Source organism: Lactuca serriola, chromosome 5 (genome assembly GCF_051521515.1).
Source record: "Lactuca serriola cultivar US96UC23 chromosome 5, Lser_US96UC23_V15, whole genome shotgun sequence".
Classification (NCBI taxonomy): domain Eukaryota; kingdom Viridiplantae; phylum Streptophyta; class Magnoliopsida; order Asterales; family Asteraceae; genus Lactuca; species Lactuca serriola.
Genome location: NC_136412.1, coordinates 539095 through 559368, shown reverse-complemented (window position 1 = coordinate 559368; position 20274 = coordinate 539095). Strand labels below are relative to the sequence as shown.

The window sequence follows — 20274 nt, the reverse complement described above, 5'->3', positions numbered from 1 at the left end:
ATTGTCATCTTGGACATGTCAACAAGAAACGCATAGCCCAACTCCAAAAGGATGGAGTGTTGGAGTCATTCGACCTTAGGGAAGATGACACATGCGAATCTTGTTTACTTGGAAAGATGACTAAGTCACCCTTCACGAGTACATGTGAAAGGGGCGAGGGTCTATTGGACCTAATACATACCGATGTATGTGGACCATTTAGATCAACCACGAAGGATGGGAACCGCTTCTACGTGACTTTTACCGATGACTATAGTAGATATGGGTATATGTACTTAATCAAGCAAAAGTCAGAAACCTTTGAAAAGTTCAAAGAGTTCAAGAATGAAGTGGAGAATCAATTGGGCAGGAAAATCAAGATGCTTCGATCCGATCGAGGAGGAGAGTACCTAAGTCTTGAATTCCACGATTATCTCAAGGAGTGTGGAATAGTTTCGCAATTGACGCCTCCTAGGACACCGCAGTTGAATGGTGTGGTAGAAAGGCGTAATCGAACCTTATTGGATATGGTTCGCTCTATGATGAGTCGTGCTTCACTACCTATCTCTTTTTGGGGGTATGCCTTAGAGACTGCCGCCCATATCCTTAACCGAGTCCCTACCAAGAAGGTTGCCAAAACACCTCACGAGATGTGGACAGGGAAGGCTCCCTCGTTGGCACATATCAAGGTTTAGGGTTGCGAGGCTTTCGTAAGACGAGATACTCACGACAAGCTTGAACCTCGAAGTGAGCGATGTATTTTCATCGGCTACCCGCAGACATCCTTTGGATATCTCTTCTATAGACCGAAGGACAATGTTGTCTTCGTTGCGAGGAGAGGAGTTTTCCGAGAGCGAGAACTCATAAGCCAAGGAGACAGTGGGAGGCAAATCGAGCTTGAAGAGATTCAAGAATCGATAGATGAAGGAACCTCTGCCGCTGGCACTCAACCCGAGGAGGAAACTCCGGTTGAACCGATTGACGAATCCTTATCTCTTAGACGTTCCGATAGAGTTAGAGTTCTACCCCAGTTTTATGGTTTACATATTACTACCGAAGGGGACACGTATATTAGTAATGGTACACTAATAAATCTTGATGAACCTAATAGCTATAAGGAAGCCATGGCTATCCCGGAGTCTGCAAAATGGAAAGAGGCAATGGATAGCGAGATCCAATCCATGTATGATAACCAAGTTTGGAATTTGGTTGATTATGTGCCCGGACGTAAGACCGTTGGGTGCAAATGGATCTTCAAGAAGAAGACCGACGTGGATGGAAACGTGCACACATATAAAGCGCGATTGGTTGCGAAGGGCTTTACTCAAACTCCTGGAGTTGACTATGATGAGACCTTCTCACCAGTTGCGAAGATTAAATCTATTAGAGTGATGCTAGCTATTGCCGCATTTTATGATTATGAGATTTGGCAAATGGATGTCAAGACCGCTTTCCTTAACGGGAAGTTGGCTGAGGATGTTTACATGGCTCAGCCCGATGGGTTTATGGATCCGAAGCATCCGAATAGAGCGTGTAAGCTTGAGAAGTCCATTTATGGACTTAAGCAAGCGTCTCGCAGATGGAATCTTTGCTTCGATGAGAAAGTCAAAGAGTTTGGATTTGTACGAAGCGAAGACGAATCTTGTGTATATGTCAAAGCCAGTGGGAGTATAGTAAGCTTTCTCGTTCTATATGTCGATGACATATTACTCATAGGAAACGACATCCCGACTCTGCAGGAAGTTAAGTCCTGGCTCGGGAAGTGCTTCGCTATGAAGGACCTCGGAGAGGCTTCTTATATTTTGGGAATAAGGATAGTGAGAGAAAGAAGTAAGAGACTAATTGGAATTAGTCAGAACACTTACTTGGAGAAGGTACTAAAACGTTTTAGTATGGAAAACTCAAAGAAGGGAGAATTACCAATACAAAGTAATGCCAAGTTGAGTAAAACTCAAAGTCCGAGTACCGAAGCTGAGATAGCAGAAATGAGCCGAGTACCATACGCTTCCGCAGTTGGCTCAATCATGTACGTTATGACTTGTACTCGCCCTGATGTAGCCTTCGCTTTGAGCATGGTTAGCAGATATCAAGGGAATCCTAGCAAAGCACATTGGATTGCGGTGAAGAATATCCTTAAGTACCTTCGGAGGACGAAGGAATGGTTCTTAGTCCTCGGAGGGAGTGATGACTTGAAGGTGCGAGGGTATAGTGATGCCAGCTTTCAGACCGACAGGGACAATTATCGTTCGCAGTGGGGCTGGGTCTTTACCCTAAATTGAGGAGCAGTGACATGGAAGAGTTCCAAGCAAGAAACCGTAGCTGATTCAACGTGCGAATCAGAGTACATTGCAACGAGCGAAGCGTCGAAGGAGGCAATATGGCTAAAGAACTTCATCGGTGATCTTGGAGTTGTACCTGCCATAAAGGAGCCCATGGAGATTTTCTGTGATAACGAAGGTGAGGTTGCCTTAACCAAGGAACCGAGGGATCATGGTAGATCAAGACATATCGACAGAAAATATCACTTTATTAGACATCGTGTAGAAGAAGGACAACTCGTAGTGAAGAGGATATCATCAGAAGATAACCCGGCAGATCCGCTTACGAAGGGACTGAGTAGGGTTAAGCACTTACAGCATGCTAGGAGTATTGGGCTGAAGGATGATATTAGCATAGATTAGATAGTATTTGAAACGTGTAATAGATAAATGTAATTAACATTTGATGATTAAATAAAGGAGTTTTATTTATAAGTAATGTTACTATCTTATGTTAATTGTTTAACTATTGTTTCACTTTGCATGTTTTGACTTCCAGAATAATTGAAATTATTAGGAATAATAGAATTGTTCAAATTGTCCACAATCGTTCATATGTTGGAAGTAGATATGAATGAAGATTGTCATGAATTGGTGTGTAGATTTTCTAAATGGTGTTAGACATAGCAAAGGGTTGCTGCAACGTTCATGAGTGTTTATGAACTAGTTTTGAGCATTGGAACAAACCCGCGCTTGCTGGAATCGCCTTATGGAATAAGATATAAATGGGTAATCGCAAGACGATAATATCATATAGTCTTAAAACCTAGATATATGGTTTGTTATTTGTTAATTGGTTGTACATTGATAATGCGAAAACGCATCAGTAAATCGGTGTTATAAAACGCATTGTTGTGTATAGTTGGTTAATGAATAAGTAAATGCATATAAGTCGAAGTTTATCTGTAACTTTTATCTAAGAAGGTAAAAGCGATATCTCGGCCGCTCGATGATTTGATTTGACTTATGTGCCGGGCCCGGTCAGAACTGAATTGATGTGTTCGATTAAGTTCTATGTCAAATAAATCAGAGATCGAGAAACCTAAATGCTTGACTAACCATTCCATAGGATTGTCAGCATGATATCTAACAGAGGACTGTACGATCCCTTATCTAAAGGACAAGATTGATTAGATCAGAGTTTGACAGCGTCTTTGAGAGCTACGATTGTAAACCGAATTGTACTTGTATAGTTACTAGACTTATCCAAGTGGGAGACTGTTGGAATAGTGTCTAAGGCTGTAACTATATCCGGTTGTGCATGGTCCTTTTGGGTTGCCTTCACCATAGCAACTTGATAGGATGATTTAATAAGAGAGAGTAAATATTATTAATATATTATGGGAATAATATAATGAATAATATATTGTTATTTGATTAATATAAGTCATAGAATTAATTAGAATTAATTTGGTGACTTAAAGAGATTAATTAAATAAAGGGGTATAAACTGTCAATTGTTTGATAGTTAAACTTTAGACTGTAAATCCATTTGGATATACTATGGACGGATTCTAAGAGGATTAGGATAGCTAAAATCGTCCATTAGAGTTATCTAGGAATGGATTTGGATAGCCTTAAGAGAAGATTATCTGATAGGGACTTATCTGTAATCCTTAAGGAGTCTACAAGTATAAATAGACCCCATGGCTGATGGAATTCGTGACTAAGCCTAAAGTAAGGAACCTCTGGTCGAATTCCTCCCCTCTCCTCTCTCCCAAATCATCCTCCTTGCTATTGGTGTTTGTAAGCCATCAGAGGAGTGACATTTGTGACTCTAGAAGCTCCAAGACCTCAAGATCAACAAGGAACTCAAAGGTATGGTTCTAGATCTATTTCAATGTTGTTGTTTAGCCTAATTAGTTATTAGAAGTCTTGGATTCAAAGCATGTTTATTAGAAAGCCTAGATCCGAGCATTAGGGTTTTGCATGCGCACATAGGAAAGTTCTTATGGCTAAAACCCATCAGTGGTATCAGAGCCTAGCTTGGTTTTCTGTAAATTGTTGCTTAATTAACTGAAACAAACCTGCAAAATTCGATTTTTAGGTTTCTGAGTCATGGACTCGGCGAGTCTCAAAGTGGACTCGGCGAGTCCCTTTGTGCACTCGGCGAGTCCAGGCGTCAGGAATGGCCAGATTCGGGATTTCTTTGTGTTTATCTTATCCAAACTTTCCATAAACTAATTAGATCAATATTAATTCGTTTTTCTGATAAATATAAATGTTATCTTGATCTAGTTAAAGGTAATTATCAACTAATTAAATATTTAATTTCTTTATATGATAATTAATTAATTATTTTGATTATTTTGGTAATTATCTTAAAAGAAATCTTGAATAAATCAAATATAGATAATTAGGATATTAATTGTTAATTGGAATTATTTGTTATTTGATCCTCCATGTTTTAAATGTTTAAAACTTGCCCTCAAGTTTTGAAATTTATATTTGTGATTAAAAGTTTTAATTTAGACAACTTAAATTTCAAAACCCTAGACTTTAAAAGGTTTAAAATACACCCCTATACTAATATGATATTACTAGTATAATATATATATATATATATATATATATATATATATATATATATATGTATGTATAACTAAATGCTAGTCTTACCGTTAGTAGGCCTCATTCACGAAGCCAATCTATAAGGTGGGTATAAGGTTGCGGCCTATAAAATGGCGCTTAATGGGTGTACACTCACACCCACCGCTTGCTTGATTGGTGGAGGGTCGTTAGCCGAACGGGTAGGATAGGGAAACCTCATCCTCTCATTAAAAGTATAATAAGAAATATAAAGTAACTACACATATTTTAAAATTCCCAATCTTAGTTACTTTAGGAAAAGTGAATTGATGCAATCCCATGAAATTACACTTTGCACCTTGCTAAGAAGTTAGTGGAGCATGTGTGGTTTACCGGCACACTAATTGGTTCTAAGCGAAGGTGGCAAAGGGTGATTCATTGTATATCATAGTTCGATGGAGCGTGTGTGGTTTACCGGCACATCGAGTAGGTGGTCGTTACAATGAAGGCACCATGTGAATTTGCATGGTTATTCACACCCGCTTTGTGATCCTCGGCATCCCAGTCACAAACTAGAGGGGCATATCGAGATTTAAACATGCCATTGAATAGTTTCAATGAATCTCATCCGAACCTAGGAATTCTCAAAAACACTTAGGGCTAATAGTTTAGGTTTTGTGATGGAGAATTAGTGAATCGTCATTCACTTACCTTCAATGTATTTGCATGTTAGATTACTGCATCCCTTTTCTAATATGTAAATGTCATTGTTGGATCCTAGCCCTAATTTTTCTTATTGGGTGATAATTAGGGATTCATATTCTAATCTATCTTTGTCCTTTTCTAATTATAGATATCGAACGCTAACAACGTTGCTGCGAGTTCTTTCACGTTGATGAGCCTTTGCCAAAAGGTCACCTTCGATGGAACGAACTTTAGCGAATGGATAAGATACATTCGCACCATTGCTCGCTATGAGGACAAGGAGTATGTCCTTGATGAGAAGCTCGAGAAAATCAACACCGAAATCGCTACTCCAGCCGAAATCACCACCTTTGAAACTCATGAGCGAGATGCAATGAAGGTACATTGCATCATGATCGCTACCATGAACTCCGAATTCCAAAAGTCCTACGAGGACATGTACCCGTACGAGATGCACCAAGACTTATTGGAGAGGTACCACCAAAACGCGAGACAAGAGCGGTATGAGATTTTCACTAACATGATTTCCGCGAAGATGGGTCATGGAGAATCTCTTACCGTGCACTTGCAAAAGATGCAAAGGTATGTCGACCGCCTTCGTAAGTTAAATGTTGACTTCGGGGAAGACTTGGCGATCGACATGGTGCTTCACTCTTTGCCTCCGATGTACAACCAATTTAGGATGACCTACCACATGAACAAAGAGGAGGTCACCCTAAGCAAACTCCAAGGTCTCTTGAGAGTCGCTGAGAGCAACTTCAAGGACAAGTCTATTGCACCTACTCCCAATCCGCCCGCTGCTCCTATCTTGGCTATTGGTCAAGGAAAGGGAAAGAAGAGGAAAGCTTCATCGAAGAACTATCGCAAGGCGAAAGCCCGAGATGGTGCCTCTTCTAGTGGGACCAAAGTTGATCCCGCTAAGCCCTGTCCTAACCCGAAGGAGGCAGAGTGCCACCACTGCCACAAGATAGGACATTGGAAGAGAAGTTGCCCAGAGTACCTGCAAGCAATCAAAGAAGGAAAGATCAAGCCATCTTTCGCAGGTATATACACAATTAAATCTAACAATTCTAATCATGCTATTTCTTGGGTCCTTGATACCGGTTGTGGTTACCACATTTGTTCTAATGTGCAGGGACTAAGAAGAAGTAGGGATGTGGAGCAAGGAAGGATAAATATAATCATGGGGAACAGAAGATCGTCGCCTGTGACCAAGATTGGAGTGTATTCTTTAGTGCTTAGGAATAGTTTGGTTTTAGATTTGAACAATTGTTGCTATTTGCCAGAAATGGCTAGAAACATCATTTCATTTCATGGTTTGTATAGACAAGGATTTAGATTTTCTTTTAATAATGAGAATGGTTCTATTTTGGCTTATCTAAATGGTGTCTTTTACTTTGAAGCTATACCATGTAATGGAATATATGAAACCGTTATGATTGTTGATAACTTAGGAAATGATGTTTTGAATATTGATTATTCCACTAGTATGGATAAAGCATCCTTGTGGCATTGTCATCTTGGACATGTCAACAAGAAACGCATAGCCCAACTCCAAAAGGATGGAGTGTTGGAGTCATTCGACCTTAGGGAAGATGACACATGCGAATCTTGTTTACTTGGAAAGATGACTAAGTCACCCTTCACGAGTACATGTGAAAGGGGCGAGGGTCTATTGGACCTAATACATACCGATGTATGTGGACCATTTAGATCAACCACGAAGGATGGGAACCGCTTCTACGTGACTTTTACCGATGACTATAGTAGATATGGGTATATGTACTTAATCAAGCAAAAGTCAGAAACCTTTGAAAAGTTCAAAGAGTTCAAGAATGAAGTGGAGAATCAATTGGGCAGGAAAATCAAGATGCTTCGATCCGATCGAGGAGGAGAGTACCTAAGTCTTGAATTCCACGATTATCTCAAGGAGTGTGGAATAGTTTCGCAATTGACGCCTCCTAGGACACCGCAGTTGAATGGTGTGGTAGAAAGGCGTAATCGAACCTTATTGGATATGGTTCGCTCTATGATGAGTCGTGCTTCACTACCTATCTCTTTTTGGGGGTATGCCTTAGAGACTGCCGCCCATATCCTTAACCGAGTCCCTACCAAGAAGGTTGCCAAAACACCTCACGAGATGTGGACAGGGAAGGCTCCCTCGTTGGCACATATCAAGGTTTAGGGTTGCGAGGCTTTCGTAAGACGAGATACTCACGACAAGCTTGAACCTCGAAGTGAGCGATGTATTTTCATCGGCTACCCGCAGACATCCTTTGGATATCTCTTCTATAGACCGAAGGACAATGTTGTCTTCGTTGCGAGGAGAGGAGTTTTCCGAGAGCGAGAACTCATAAGCCAAGGAGACAGTGGGAGGCAAATCGAGCTTGAAGAGATTCAAGAATCGATAGATGAAGGAACCTCTGCCGCTGGCACTCAACCCGAGGAGGAAACTCCGGTTGAACCGATTGACGAATCCTTATCTCTTAGACGTTCCGATAGAGTTAGAGTTCTACCCCAGTTTTATGGTTTACATATTACTACCGAAGGGGACACGTATATTAGTAATGGTACACTAATAAATCTTGATGAACCTAATAGCTATAAGGAAGCCATGGCTATCCCGGAGTCTGCAAAATGGAAAGAGGCAATGGATAGCGAGATCCAATCCATGTATGATAACCAAGTTTGGAATTTGGTTGATTATGTGCCCGGACGTAAGACCGTTGGGTGCAAATGGATCTTCAAGAAGAAGACCGACGTGGATGGAAACGTGCACACATATAAAGCGCGATTGGTTGCGAAGGGCTTTACTCAAACTCCTGGAGTTGACTATGATGAGACCTTCTCACCAGTTGCGAAGATTAAATCTATTAGAGTGATGCTAGCTATTGCCGCATTTTATGATTATGAGATTTGGCAAATGGATGTCAACACCGCTTTCCTTAACGGGAAGTTGGCTGAGGATGTTTACATGGCTCAACCCGAGGGGTTTATGGATCCGAAGCATCCGAATAGAGTGTGTAAGCTTGAGAAGTCCATTTATGGACTTAAGCAAGCGTCTCGCAGATGGAATCTTTGCTTCAATGAGAAAGTCAAAGAGTTTGGATTTGTACGAAGCGAAGACGAATCTTGTGTATATGTCAAAGCCAGTGGGAGTATAGTAAGCTTTCTCGTTCTATATGTCGATGACATATTACTCATAGGAAACGACATCTCGACTCTGCAGGAAGTTAAGTCCTGGCTCGGGAAGTGCTTCGCTATGAAGGACCTCGGAGAGGCTTCTTACATTTTGGGAATAAGGATAGTGAGAGAAAGAAGTAAGAGACTAATTGGACTTAGTCAGAACACTTACTTGGAGAAGGTACTAAAACGTTTTAGTATGGAAAACTCAAAGAAGGGAGAATTACCAATACAAAGTAATGCCAAGTTGAGTAAAACTCAAAGTCCGAGTACCGAAGCTGAGATAGCAGAAATGAGCCGAGTACCATACGCTTCCGCAGTTGGCTCAATCATGTACGTTATGACTTGTACTCGCTCTGATCTAGCCTTCGCTTTGAGCATGGTTAGCAGATATCAAGGGAATCCTGGCAAAGCACATTGGATTGCGGTGAAGAATATCCTTAAGTACCTTCGGAGGACGAAGGAATGGTTCTTAGTCCTCGGAGGGAGTGATGACTTGAAGGTGCGAGGGTATAGTGATGCCAGCTTTCAGACCGACAGGGACAATTATCGTTCGCAGTGGGGCTGGGTCTTTACCCTAAATTGAGGAGCAGTGACATGGAAGAGTTCCAAGCAAGAAACCGTAGCTGATTCAACGTGCGAATCAGAGTACATTGCAACGAGCGAAGCGTCGAAGGAGGCAATATGGCTAAAGAACTTCATCGGTGATCTTGGAGTTGTACCTGCCATAAAGGAGCCCATGGAGATTTTCTGTGATAACGAAGGTGAGGTTGCCTTAACCAAGGAACCGAGGGATCATGGTAGATCAAGACATATCGACAGAAAATATCACTTTATTAGACATCATGTAGAAGAAGGACAACTCGTAGTGAAGAGGATATCATCAGAAGATAACCCAGCAGATCCGCTTACGAAGGGACTGAGTAGGGTTAAGCACTTACAGCATGCTAGGAGTATTGGGCTGAAGGATGATATTAGCATAGATTAGATAGTATTTGAAACGTGTAATAGATAAATGTAATTAACATTTGATGATTAAATAAAGGAGTTTTATTTATAAGTAATGTTACTATCTTATGTTAATTGTTTAACTATTGTTTCACTTTGCATGTTTTGACTTCCAGAATAATTGAAATTATTAGGAATAATAGAATTGTTCAAATTGTCCACAATCGTTCATATGTTGGAAGTAGATATGAATGAAGATTGTCATGAATTGGTGTGTAGATTTTCTAAATGGTGTTAGACATAGCAAAGGGTTGCTGCAACGTTCATGAGTGTTTATGAACTAGTTTTGAGCATTGGAACAAACCCGCGCTTGCTGGAATCGCCTTATGGAATAAGATATAAATGGGTAATCGCAAGACGATAATATCATATAGTCTTAAAACCTAGATATATGGTTTGTTATTTGTTAATTGGTTGTACATTGATAATGCGAAAACGCATCAGTAAATCGGTGTTATAAAACGCATTGTTGTGTATAGTTGGTTAATGAATAAGTAAATGCATATAAGTCGAAGTTTATCTGTAACTTTTATCTAAGAAGGTAAAAGCGATATCTCGGCCGCTCGATGATTTGATTTGACTTATGTGCCGGGCCCGGTCAGAACTGAATTGATGTGTTCGATTAAGTTCTATGTCAAATAAATCAGAGATCGAGAAACCTAAATGCTTGACTAACCATTCCATAGGATTGTCAGCATGATATCTAACAGAGGACTGTACGATCCCTTATCTAAAGGACAAGATTGATTAGATCAGAGTTTGACAGCGTCTTTGAGAGCTACGATTGTAAACCGAATTGTACTTGTATAGTTACTAGACTTATCCAAGTGGGAGACTGTTGGAATAGTGTCTAAGGCTGTAACTATATCCGGTTGTGCATGGTCCTTTTGGGTTGCCTTCACCATAGCAACTTGATAGGATGATTTAATAAGAGAGAGTAAATATTATTAATATATTATGGGAATAATATAATGAATAATATATTGTTATTTGATTAATATAAGTCATAGAATTAATTAGAATTAATTTGGTGACTTAAAGAGATTAATTAAATAAAGGGGTATAAACTGTCAATTGTTTGATAGTTAAACTTTAGACTGTAAATCCATTTGGATATACTATGGACGGATTCTAAGAGGATTAGGATAGCTAAAATCGTCCATTAGAGTTATCTAGGAATGGATTTGGATAGCCTTAAGAGAAGATTATCTGATAGGGACTTATCTGTAATCCTTAAGGAGTCTACAAGTATAAATAGACCCCATGGCTGATGGAATTCGTGACTAAGCCTAAAGTAAGGAACCTCTGGTCGAATTCCTCCCCTCTCCTCTCTCCCAAATCATCCTCCTTGCTATTGGTGTTTGTAAGCCATCAGAGGAGTGACATTTGTGACTCTAGAAGCTCCAAGACCTCAAGATCAACAAGGAACTCAAAGGTATGGTTCTAGATCTATTTCAATGTTGTTGTTTAGCCTAATTAGTTATTAGAAGTCTTGGATTCAAAGCATGTTTATTAGAAAGCCTAGATCCGAGCATTAGGGTTTTGCATGCGCACATAGGAAAGTTCTTATGGCTAAAACCCATCACCTAGGAATCCGGATGTTACAAGAAGTCGGTGGTGTTTCGCTTGGGGCCTGAGCAGCAAGCAGCATTTGAGACCCTCAGGCAGAGATTGTGCGAGGCATCGATTCTTACCCTGCCAGAGGGAGTAGAGGATTTTGTGGTTTATTGTGATGCTTCGATAACAGGTATGGGAGAAGTGATGATGCAGCGAGGTCGTGTGATAGCTTACGCCTCAAGATAGTTGAAGCCCCACGAGGCTAACTATCCTACGCATGATTTAGAGTTGGGGGCAGTGGTGTTTGCTCTCAAGATTTGGAGACATTACCTCTATGGGTTCTGGTGTACCATTTACACGGATCAGAAGAGCTTGAGGTACCTCATGGATCAGCTGAATCTGAACATGAGACAGAGACGGTGGCTAGATGTGTTGAAGGATTATGACTGTGAGATCCTTTATCACCCTGGGAAGGCCAACGTAGTGGCCGACGCCCTAAGCCGCAAGGCAGTAGCGGCCCCGATCAGAGACATATGTTTGAGGATGACGGTGATTACTCCATTATTGGAGCAAATCAAAGAGGTGCAGGTAGAGGGCCTCAAGGAGTAGAGGCAGAAGTGTGAGAGGATCGTAGGCCGAGTAGCTTCTTTTGACTATGATAGCAGAGGATTGTTAACCCTTCATGGGAGAGTTTGGGTGCCGTACTGGGGTAGAATATGACAAGTGTTGATGGATGAGGCTCATAAGTCTCGGTTTTCCATCCATCCAGGGGCAACGAAGATGTATAGAGATCTTCGACCCGACTACTGGTGGCCCTACATGAAGCGGGATGTCGCATGGTACGTAGAAAGATGCCTGACCTGCAGGAAGGTCAAGGCAGAGCACCAGAGGCCTCACGGCAATATGTAGCCGCTAGACATTCCAGTATGGAAATAAGAGGACATCACCATGGATTTCATCACTAAGCTTCCCAGGACTATGCGTGGGGTGGATTCCATATGGGTTATAGTGGATCGGTTGATGAAGAGTGCTCATTTCATACCGATCCAGGAGAGTATATCGGCCGAGAAGCTAGCCGATATTTACGTGAGAGAGGTGGTGGCACGGCATGGAGTGCCTGTTTCTGTGGTGTCAGACCGAGATGTACGTTTTACTTCCAGATTCTGGAAGCGGTTTCACGACGAGATGGGTACTCGTCTCCATTTCAGTACCGCTTTCCATCCTCAAACGGACGGTCAGAGCGAGAGAACGATCCAGACTCTCGAAGACATGTTGTGAGCATGTGTTTTAGACTTCGGTGGTAGTTGGGATACGTATCTTCCGCTAGCAGAATTTTCGTATAACAACAGTTACCATGCAAGTATTGATCGACCTCCCTTCGAGATGCTCTATGGGAGGAAGTGCAGGACCCCGATTTGTTGGGGCGAGGTCGGTCAGCAAGTCATTGTGAGCACCGAAGTAGTGCTCAAGACGACAGAGTTGATCCAGCAGGCTCGTAGCAGATTGCAGACTGCGCAGAGTCGGCAGAAAGTTACGCCGATAGGAGGCGTTCAGACTTGCAGTTTCAGGTGGGCGATATGGTCCTCCTAAAGGTATCACCCTGGAAGGGTGTTATCAGGTTTCGGAAGAGGGGCAAGCTGGGCCCCAGGTTCATCGGTCCTTTCAGGGTTTTGGCCCGGGTGGGTGGGGTTGCTTATCGGTTGGATCTTCTGGCAGAGCTTAGCCAGATCCACAACACTTTCCACGTTTCTCAGTTGAGGAAGTGCTTGGTGGATGAGACAACAGTAGTACCCTTGGAAGATATTCAGGTTGATAGCAACCTGAATTACAATGAGAGACCGGTTGCGATTTTGGACCGGAAGACAAAGACTTTGAGGAACAAGGTAATTCAGCTAGTGAAGGTGCAGTGGCAGCACCGGAAGGGTTCAGAGTGGACGTGGGAATCAGAGGAGGAAATATAGGAGCATTACCCGGAGTTATTTTTAGATTCAACGGCAGCAGACTTCGAGGACGAAGTCTGATTCAAGTGGGGGAGATTTGTAACGATCGTTTCCGAGGTATAAAAGTTATTTAATTCTTCAGTTTATTTTGGGCCATAATTGAATTAATATTGTGAGTGGACTTTTATTTTTGGCCGAAGTGTAAACAGCCCATAAGCCGTACGTTGGGCGCACTGCTTAAATGAAACGCGGGGAGGCTGAGCATACGCGCAACATACCTTAAGGTACGCCCAGCGTACGCGACCAGGTGGCAAACCCTAATTTTAGGGGTTGAGGCGTATTTAAACCCCATTATAGCCTCCCATTTGGACTCCTCACTTATCATTCACCCCAGAGAAACCCTAGTTCGTTCCCCTTTGCTCCTTGTTTGTGTGTGTTTGATCTTTGAGCTTATTTTTGTGAAGAAGGAGAAGAAGAGAAGTGGAAGAAGAAGAACTTGAGCACCTTGAGCTCATAGATCTGGGATCATCCTTTATTTTGGCATTCAAAGGAGGTATAAAGCTTCCAACTTTCCACTTGTAAGTTTAGATCTATGAGTTTTTGGAAGTTTGGACCTTCTAGGTCCAAAGGAAGGACCTTCATTTTGCAACTTCCTTTTTGTAGCTTGGGATTACTATCCTTGAAGCTCAAGTGTCCCCATAGCAGTAAAGTTTCGATCTTTGTGGCTTATATGGAACCATGCATGAGATCTAGTTGGTTTTATGGAAGTAGAATGTTATTTGTGGAAGTTTGAGCCTTTATGAGACTTGTAAGCCATCAACTAAGCAACTTTATGGCTTAAGTCATGGAATAAGCTTAAGATCTAGATTTGTAGCTTTTGGATCGAATTATTAAGCACTTAATGAGACGTTGGCTTAACAGAGCTGTACGTTGGGCGTACAAGGAAGTACGCGCCGCGTACAAGCCAGCAGCCAGTACGCTCAGCATACCTTGGTGTACGCCCTGTATACGCTACCAGTTTGGGCTTCGAGTGTTGGGCCTCGGTGTGGGCTGGGTTTCAGGCTTAGGGTCCTTGGGCCTTTATGGCCCATCAGAATTCAGTTGCTAAGGACCACGGATTTAGTATTGGGATTGGGTAAGGCCCAATATAGCAAATTGGGCCATTAGTGGGCCTATAGTGGGGCCATAGATGGACTTAGAAGGAATTGAGGGTTTGGGCCATGTTGTGTCTCACACCATAGTAGGGGTAAAATGGTCATTTTACCCATAGAGGAATCCCTATTCTGATTTAGTATTTATATTCCATTATAGCTGGGAAGCAACCGGAGCAGCAGTCAGGGATTTCTCATTCAGGAGTTCAGCAGTCAGCGTCACGAGGTGAGTTTCCTTCCAGTAGGAACGGGTCTACGGCCACAATGTCGGCCCGACTAGTTAGCAGTAGTTTCCGGGCTTCAGTCCGATGTAGCAGTTAGTGTGTTTGATGCCTTCGTGGCTCGGACAGGATTTATGTGTTATGTGTTCCGGGCTACGGCCTGATGCAGTATGCAGTATATGTGTTTATGCTGGTTGATATGTTTATATTCCAGTTGATATGTGTTTATGCTATGCTATGCTCAGTCAGTTCCGGACTTCGATCTGATGCAGCCAGTTCCGGACTTCGGTCCGATGTAGTTAGTTCCGGACTCTGGTCCGATGCAGTCAGTTCCAGACTTCGATTCGATGCAGCCAGTTCCGGGCCTCGGTCCGATGCAGGGGACGAGGTCCCAGTCAGTTCCGGACTTCGGTCCGATGCAGTTTCCGGATTTCGGTCCGATGCAGTGGGCGAGGCCCAGTATGTGAATTATATGTATTGTATGGTATGTGGTAGTTTGGGGGAGCTCACTAAGCTTCGTGCTTACAGTTTCAGTTTTGGTTTTAGGTACTTCCGCAAGAAAAGGGAAGAGCTCGGATTGATAGCAACGCACACACCACAACTTTGGCAGTTTCTTTTCCTGTGAGTTTGATTGGGCATTTTCACATGTTTGATACAGTTTGATATGATACCTTTCATTATGTTTTGAGATTTATGACATACGTTTATTAGTATGGTTTTCAGTATCATGATTTTAATATTATAAAACAAAAATTTTTGGGTCGTATTTTTGGATGTTACAGGGGTGTTCTCGGCCAAGATGTATTTCGGTCTAATGAATGATTTTGATTCTTAAAACCGAAATCCTCAAAAGTAAATGTGAATTTTCATTATTTAATTTTTAACTTTTTTATTTTTGTTGAAACAATTGACTTTTATTTGACTTTTATTGACTCGAAATAACCGGTTCTTACAAATAGGGGTGAAATAGTCCACGTAGCCAGTTGACAAAAACCGGAACGTAGGTTGGGCGCCTAGATATGCCTGGCAAGGTAGGTCAAGCACCAAGATATATTGGCAGGGTAGGTCGGGCACCCAGATATGCCTGACAAGGTAGGTCGGGCGCCCAGATATGCCTGACAGGGTAGCCCAGGCACCCAGATATGTCTAGCAGTATGTTGTTGTATGGTATGTGGTATGACGGGGGAGCTCACTAAGCTTTATGCTTACGGTTTTCAGTTTTTGCATCAGGTACCTCTTCTATGAAGGGGAAGGAGCCAGTATGATTGCAGCGCATCACACTGTTATTTCACACATGAGATTCTTGGGAGATATACTCTGATGATGTTTTATTGAGACATGTTTTGTTTATTGACACTTGGTTTTGTTATGAGATGACACGGTGAATATTTTTAACACTGATGGTTTCTTTAATACTTATTTAAAAATGAAATTTTTGGTCTTAATTTTTGGGGTGTTAAGCATGCTTGATGCCAATCACAATTATGGTTTGATTGTGTAGATGGAATAGATGCAGAGGCTAGGTGTCAACGAAGAGAATAAGAGGGAAGAGGCGTAGGGTTTTAAAGAAAGTAGGAAAAGAGAATTAGTTTTAGGAAATCAAGGCATAACTACACGGGTGTTTATTTTGGAAGTAAATGAAAGTACATAACTATCGTTATTTATTAAATTAATAATTTATATTTAACTGAATTTTTATTGGTCCCTAAATGCACACAATAATTGTTCATCCATATATGAACCTCTTTCTCTCTCTCTCTCTCTCTCTCTCTCTCTCTCTCTCTCTCTCTATATATATATATATATATATATATATATATATATATATATATATATATATATATATATATATATATATATATATAGTGCTGAGTTATTGTGCGAAAAAAAAGATTTTTGAGAACTTGCGAACTTATAATTAAGTCATGATTTTACAACACCAAAAAACATCAATCTTTTCCAAATAGTGCGTTTAAGCCATATTTAGTTCAAAAAAAAAGATTTGACAAGTTTTTTTTATTTATTTTCATATTTTGCATGTATGCACAATCAGAATCGGCAGTCATATGGGCTGCTGGTGAGCATAATTAGCAATCATATGGACTGCGGATGTGCACAATCAGCAGTTATATAGACTGCTGATGAGCAATCAGGAGTCCATATGACTGTTGATTGTGCTCATTAGTAGTCCATGTGACTCCTGATTGTGTTCATTAGTAGTCCGTGCAACTATTGATTGGGCTCATCAGCAGTCCGTACAACAGTTGATTGTAATTATCAGTAGTCATACAAAGAAACAAAAAAATTCGTCAAATCTTTTTTTTTTTTTATCATAGATATGGGTTAGACACACCATTTCAAGAAGATTGTTGTTTTTTGTGTTGAGAAATGATGAACTGATTATGAGTTTTCAAGTTCTTATAAATTTTTTGGTTTTCAAAAGAATTTCTCTCTCTCTCTCTCTCTCTCTCTCTCTCTCTATATATATATATATATATATATATATATATATAGAGAGAGAGAGAGAGAGAGAGACCTTTTTTCATTTTTAATTATAAAAATTATTAAATAACTATTAATTTTTTTAAAAAAATGAAAGAAATTGGAAAATAAATACACCAAGGGCAATACAAAAAAAAACGTGATTTGCATTGAAACCTCAAAAAATACATAACATATTTTTTATTTTTCAACTTATCTCGTAAATCAAATTCTTATTTCTACCAAAAACATCATGAAAACTTTATCCAACGATTTTCTTGTTTATGATTTACGGTTAAAATTAAAACTTGTAAGTTGTGATCTTCTTAGTAAAATATTGAACCCGGTTGTGTAGATAGACACATATACATTGACATTTTGTATAAAATTAATTGTTTAGAGTAAAGTTACACATAACAAGAACAATAAAAAGGTCATTACTAACACAAATAATATCAAGGGTACCACATGGTAACAGGCAAAGCTGCATCCGACAAGAAGCTTTGATCGGAAATCCCTTCACCAAAGCTTAGCATTGAGTCGTTGTGATTGTCGACGCTGTTAAATCGACTCAAAATGGCTTTGATCATGTCTTTCTTCTCACCAAAGCAGGGTGATGATGAAGGGATTATAAGGCTAGGCCTGGGTGGTGGTATGTAGGTACTAGTACTAGTAGTAGCGTCGTTTGGGAGCTTATTAGTGTCGCTATTGTTAACGATTAGGTCAGATTGGGGATTCAAAATATTGGAGAAGCAGGGCACTTGCTCGGTAAACATCATATAAGGATCTGTTAATTGTGGTAGAGATGAACAACAGCTTGCTTCATTATCTCTTCCTTTGTTGCTAATTTCTTTTCCACCAACTATTTCCCTATTCTTACAAAACACTCTACACAGCACCCAGTCTTCCTGAAAATCAACAACTAATTTCCTATTAATGAATGATAACCACCAATAAATAAATAGTTATATATTTCAATACATACAAGCTGCGCCGCTAGCCGTTTCTGGATCACAAAATCAATTTGTTGTTCCATCTCATAAATAATTGTAACAATAAATAACTGAGATTTTACTTCAAAAAAAAAATTCCAATTAAAGAATCATTATGTCATCGTCTATCTATAACATAAATAAACCTAGTTTTCTTTTAAATACATATGACGGAGGAGGATGTATATTCTGTTGACTTCGAACTTAATTGAATATTATGAGTGAATATGTATTGTACCAACTACGCAACTAGAATATCATTAATGCTCTAATTATTGGGAATGGATAAAGACATATATCTCGCATTAATAAATTAATTTCGAATCATTACCTATATATTTACTCTCAATTCAATAAGTTCGAGATCAAGAATCTTAAGATATTTTTCATGTCACAAAAATAAACTTCGTTCACATTCGTTTTTTCTATTACTATTTTTTGTTAATAAATGAGAGAGAGAGAGAGAGAGAGAGAGAGAGAGAGAGAGAGAGAGAGAGAGAGAGAGAGAGAGAGAGAGAGAGAGAGAGAGAGAGAGAGAGAGAGAGAGAGAGAGAGAGAGAGAGACCTTGAAAGAAGGTTGATCAAGTGGAAGGGCAAGGGGGCCATGGAGCCTAAATTCGTGCATCACCCAATCGGTTTTGTTTCCTTTGGGAGCCCTTCCCACGTAGAAAACCAGCGTCTTCCTCATACCAACAACCTGCCTACGCTTCCCTGCAGGGATACATCTGTCTTTTCCGGTTGCTTTCCAGTATCCTGATACCGTCGCCCTGTTTGTCCGTAGTCCCGTCGCATATTTACGGTCTCGTTGGCTATAAAAGTACCACTCCTTACTCCCCACACACGCTGTTTCTATATTAATTAGTAGTATATATTATTTACATTAAATTAAATACATCTCATTTCAATACATATATATTACCAAAAGGAACGAAAATAAAATCATACATACGACTTTTGTGTGTGTATATATATATATATATATATATATATATATATATATATATATATATATATATATATAGTGGCTGAGAATCAAAATAAAAAGTTGATAGTTGAAGAATGATTGATTGATTACCAGGAAGGTCCCAGGGTTCACACTTGTTGAGATCAACTTCATGGAGGAGATCTAGAGTAGGGGATGAATCGGAGAAGTGCACCTTGATGGAGAGATAATCGCATATCAACTCATGGTCCCTAGGGTGGAACCTGAAGCCTGGAGGCAGCGTGGCTTCCACCATGCTGAGCTTGCTCATGGCGGATGGAGATCTGTGTACGTGAAGTGGTTGTGATTTTTGGAGAAAGGAGTATGATTAGTTAGTGAGGGAGGGAGGGAGGACGATTAAGAGCGGCAAATAACAACCTGCTTTTTATATATATATGGAAATCTAAAAAAGACCAATTCAAAAAAAACAAGATTTATTGAATGGAAGGGTAGTAAGGTCAAATAAAAAAGGAGGTAATTACGTTAGGAAGTGTACAGTATAATGCAGCCAAACCAAGCCAAGCCAGGATTGGCCACCAACCTCAATTCCACATTCAACACGTCTCGTCACTCAACTCTCATATAAAGTCTACATCTTTATTATCTTGTTTTTTCTTTAATCCACTGAAAATTCTTTAATTATCGATTTTTTAAGTCCATTGGTTTTGTTATGTCCACTTGTAAATCAATAATAAATTCACTCCTCTCCTCCACAAAATTACAACGCTTTATAAGTTTTCTTCTTTCTTTCTTTTTTTTTTAAACGAATCTTGTTTAATAAAAAGGATTTCTTGCTCCTTTGTCACACTCATTCAATTGATTAATGTTATTTTATGAGTATTTTAAATTATTTTTTTTTTCTATGTGTCATTTAATGATTTTTTTCTGTTTTATTAAATTTAACATAATATTTTAATATAATAATTGCAGTAAATGTAGTGACAAATCTATATCAATTTCATTAATGAAGTTACGTCAATGTTTTAAAAACCGGTTTTTAGTTGAACCGGTATGGTGATCAGTTTCCGGTTTAACCGTTGGATCAACCGGTTTCTAAAGTTTTCATGTTTTTTTTCTATTTTTTTCTACGTATACATACATATATAAATCACGAATTTGATGTTACATATTCAAACATCAAACATACACATAAAAATAAGTTGTAGATGAATCCAAATACATTAAAATAACACATAGTCATAAATTTTAATGTTGACATCAATCCATA

The 20274-nt window shown here is 39.9% G+C and overlaps 1 protein-coding gene across 2 annotated transcripts; it reads right to left on the bottom strand.

Moving 5' to 3' along the window:
• Positions 1 to 17367: 17367 nt before the first annotated feature.
• LOC145051768 (NAC domain-containing protein 21/22-like) lies at positions 17368 to 19460 on the bottom strand. 2 transcript variants are annotated; one of them, XM_078999586.1, is made up of 3 exons: positions 19140 to 19460; positions 18630 to 18907; positions 17368 to 17980 (listed from the first exon to the last, which is right to left on the bottom strand). In XM_078999586.1, the coding sequence occupies exons 1-3, from the start codon at positions 19315 to 19317 to the stop codon at positions 17528 to 17530; spliced, it is 909 nt and encodes a 302-aa protein (XP_078855712.1). In that variant the 5' UTR covers positions 19318 to 19460; the 3' UTR covers positions 17368 to 17527. The 2 variants fall into 2 exon arrangements, with proteins under 2 accessions (XP_078855712.1, XP_078855711.1); XM_078999585.1 differs by having other exon boundaries at positions 18630 to 18913; positions 19140 to 19456.
• Between the last annotated feature and the right edge of the window lie 814 nt (positions 19461 to 20274).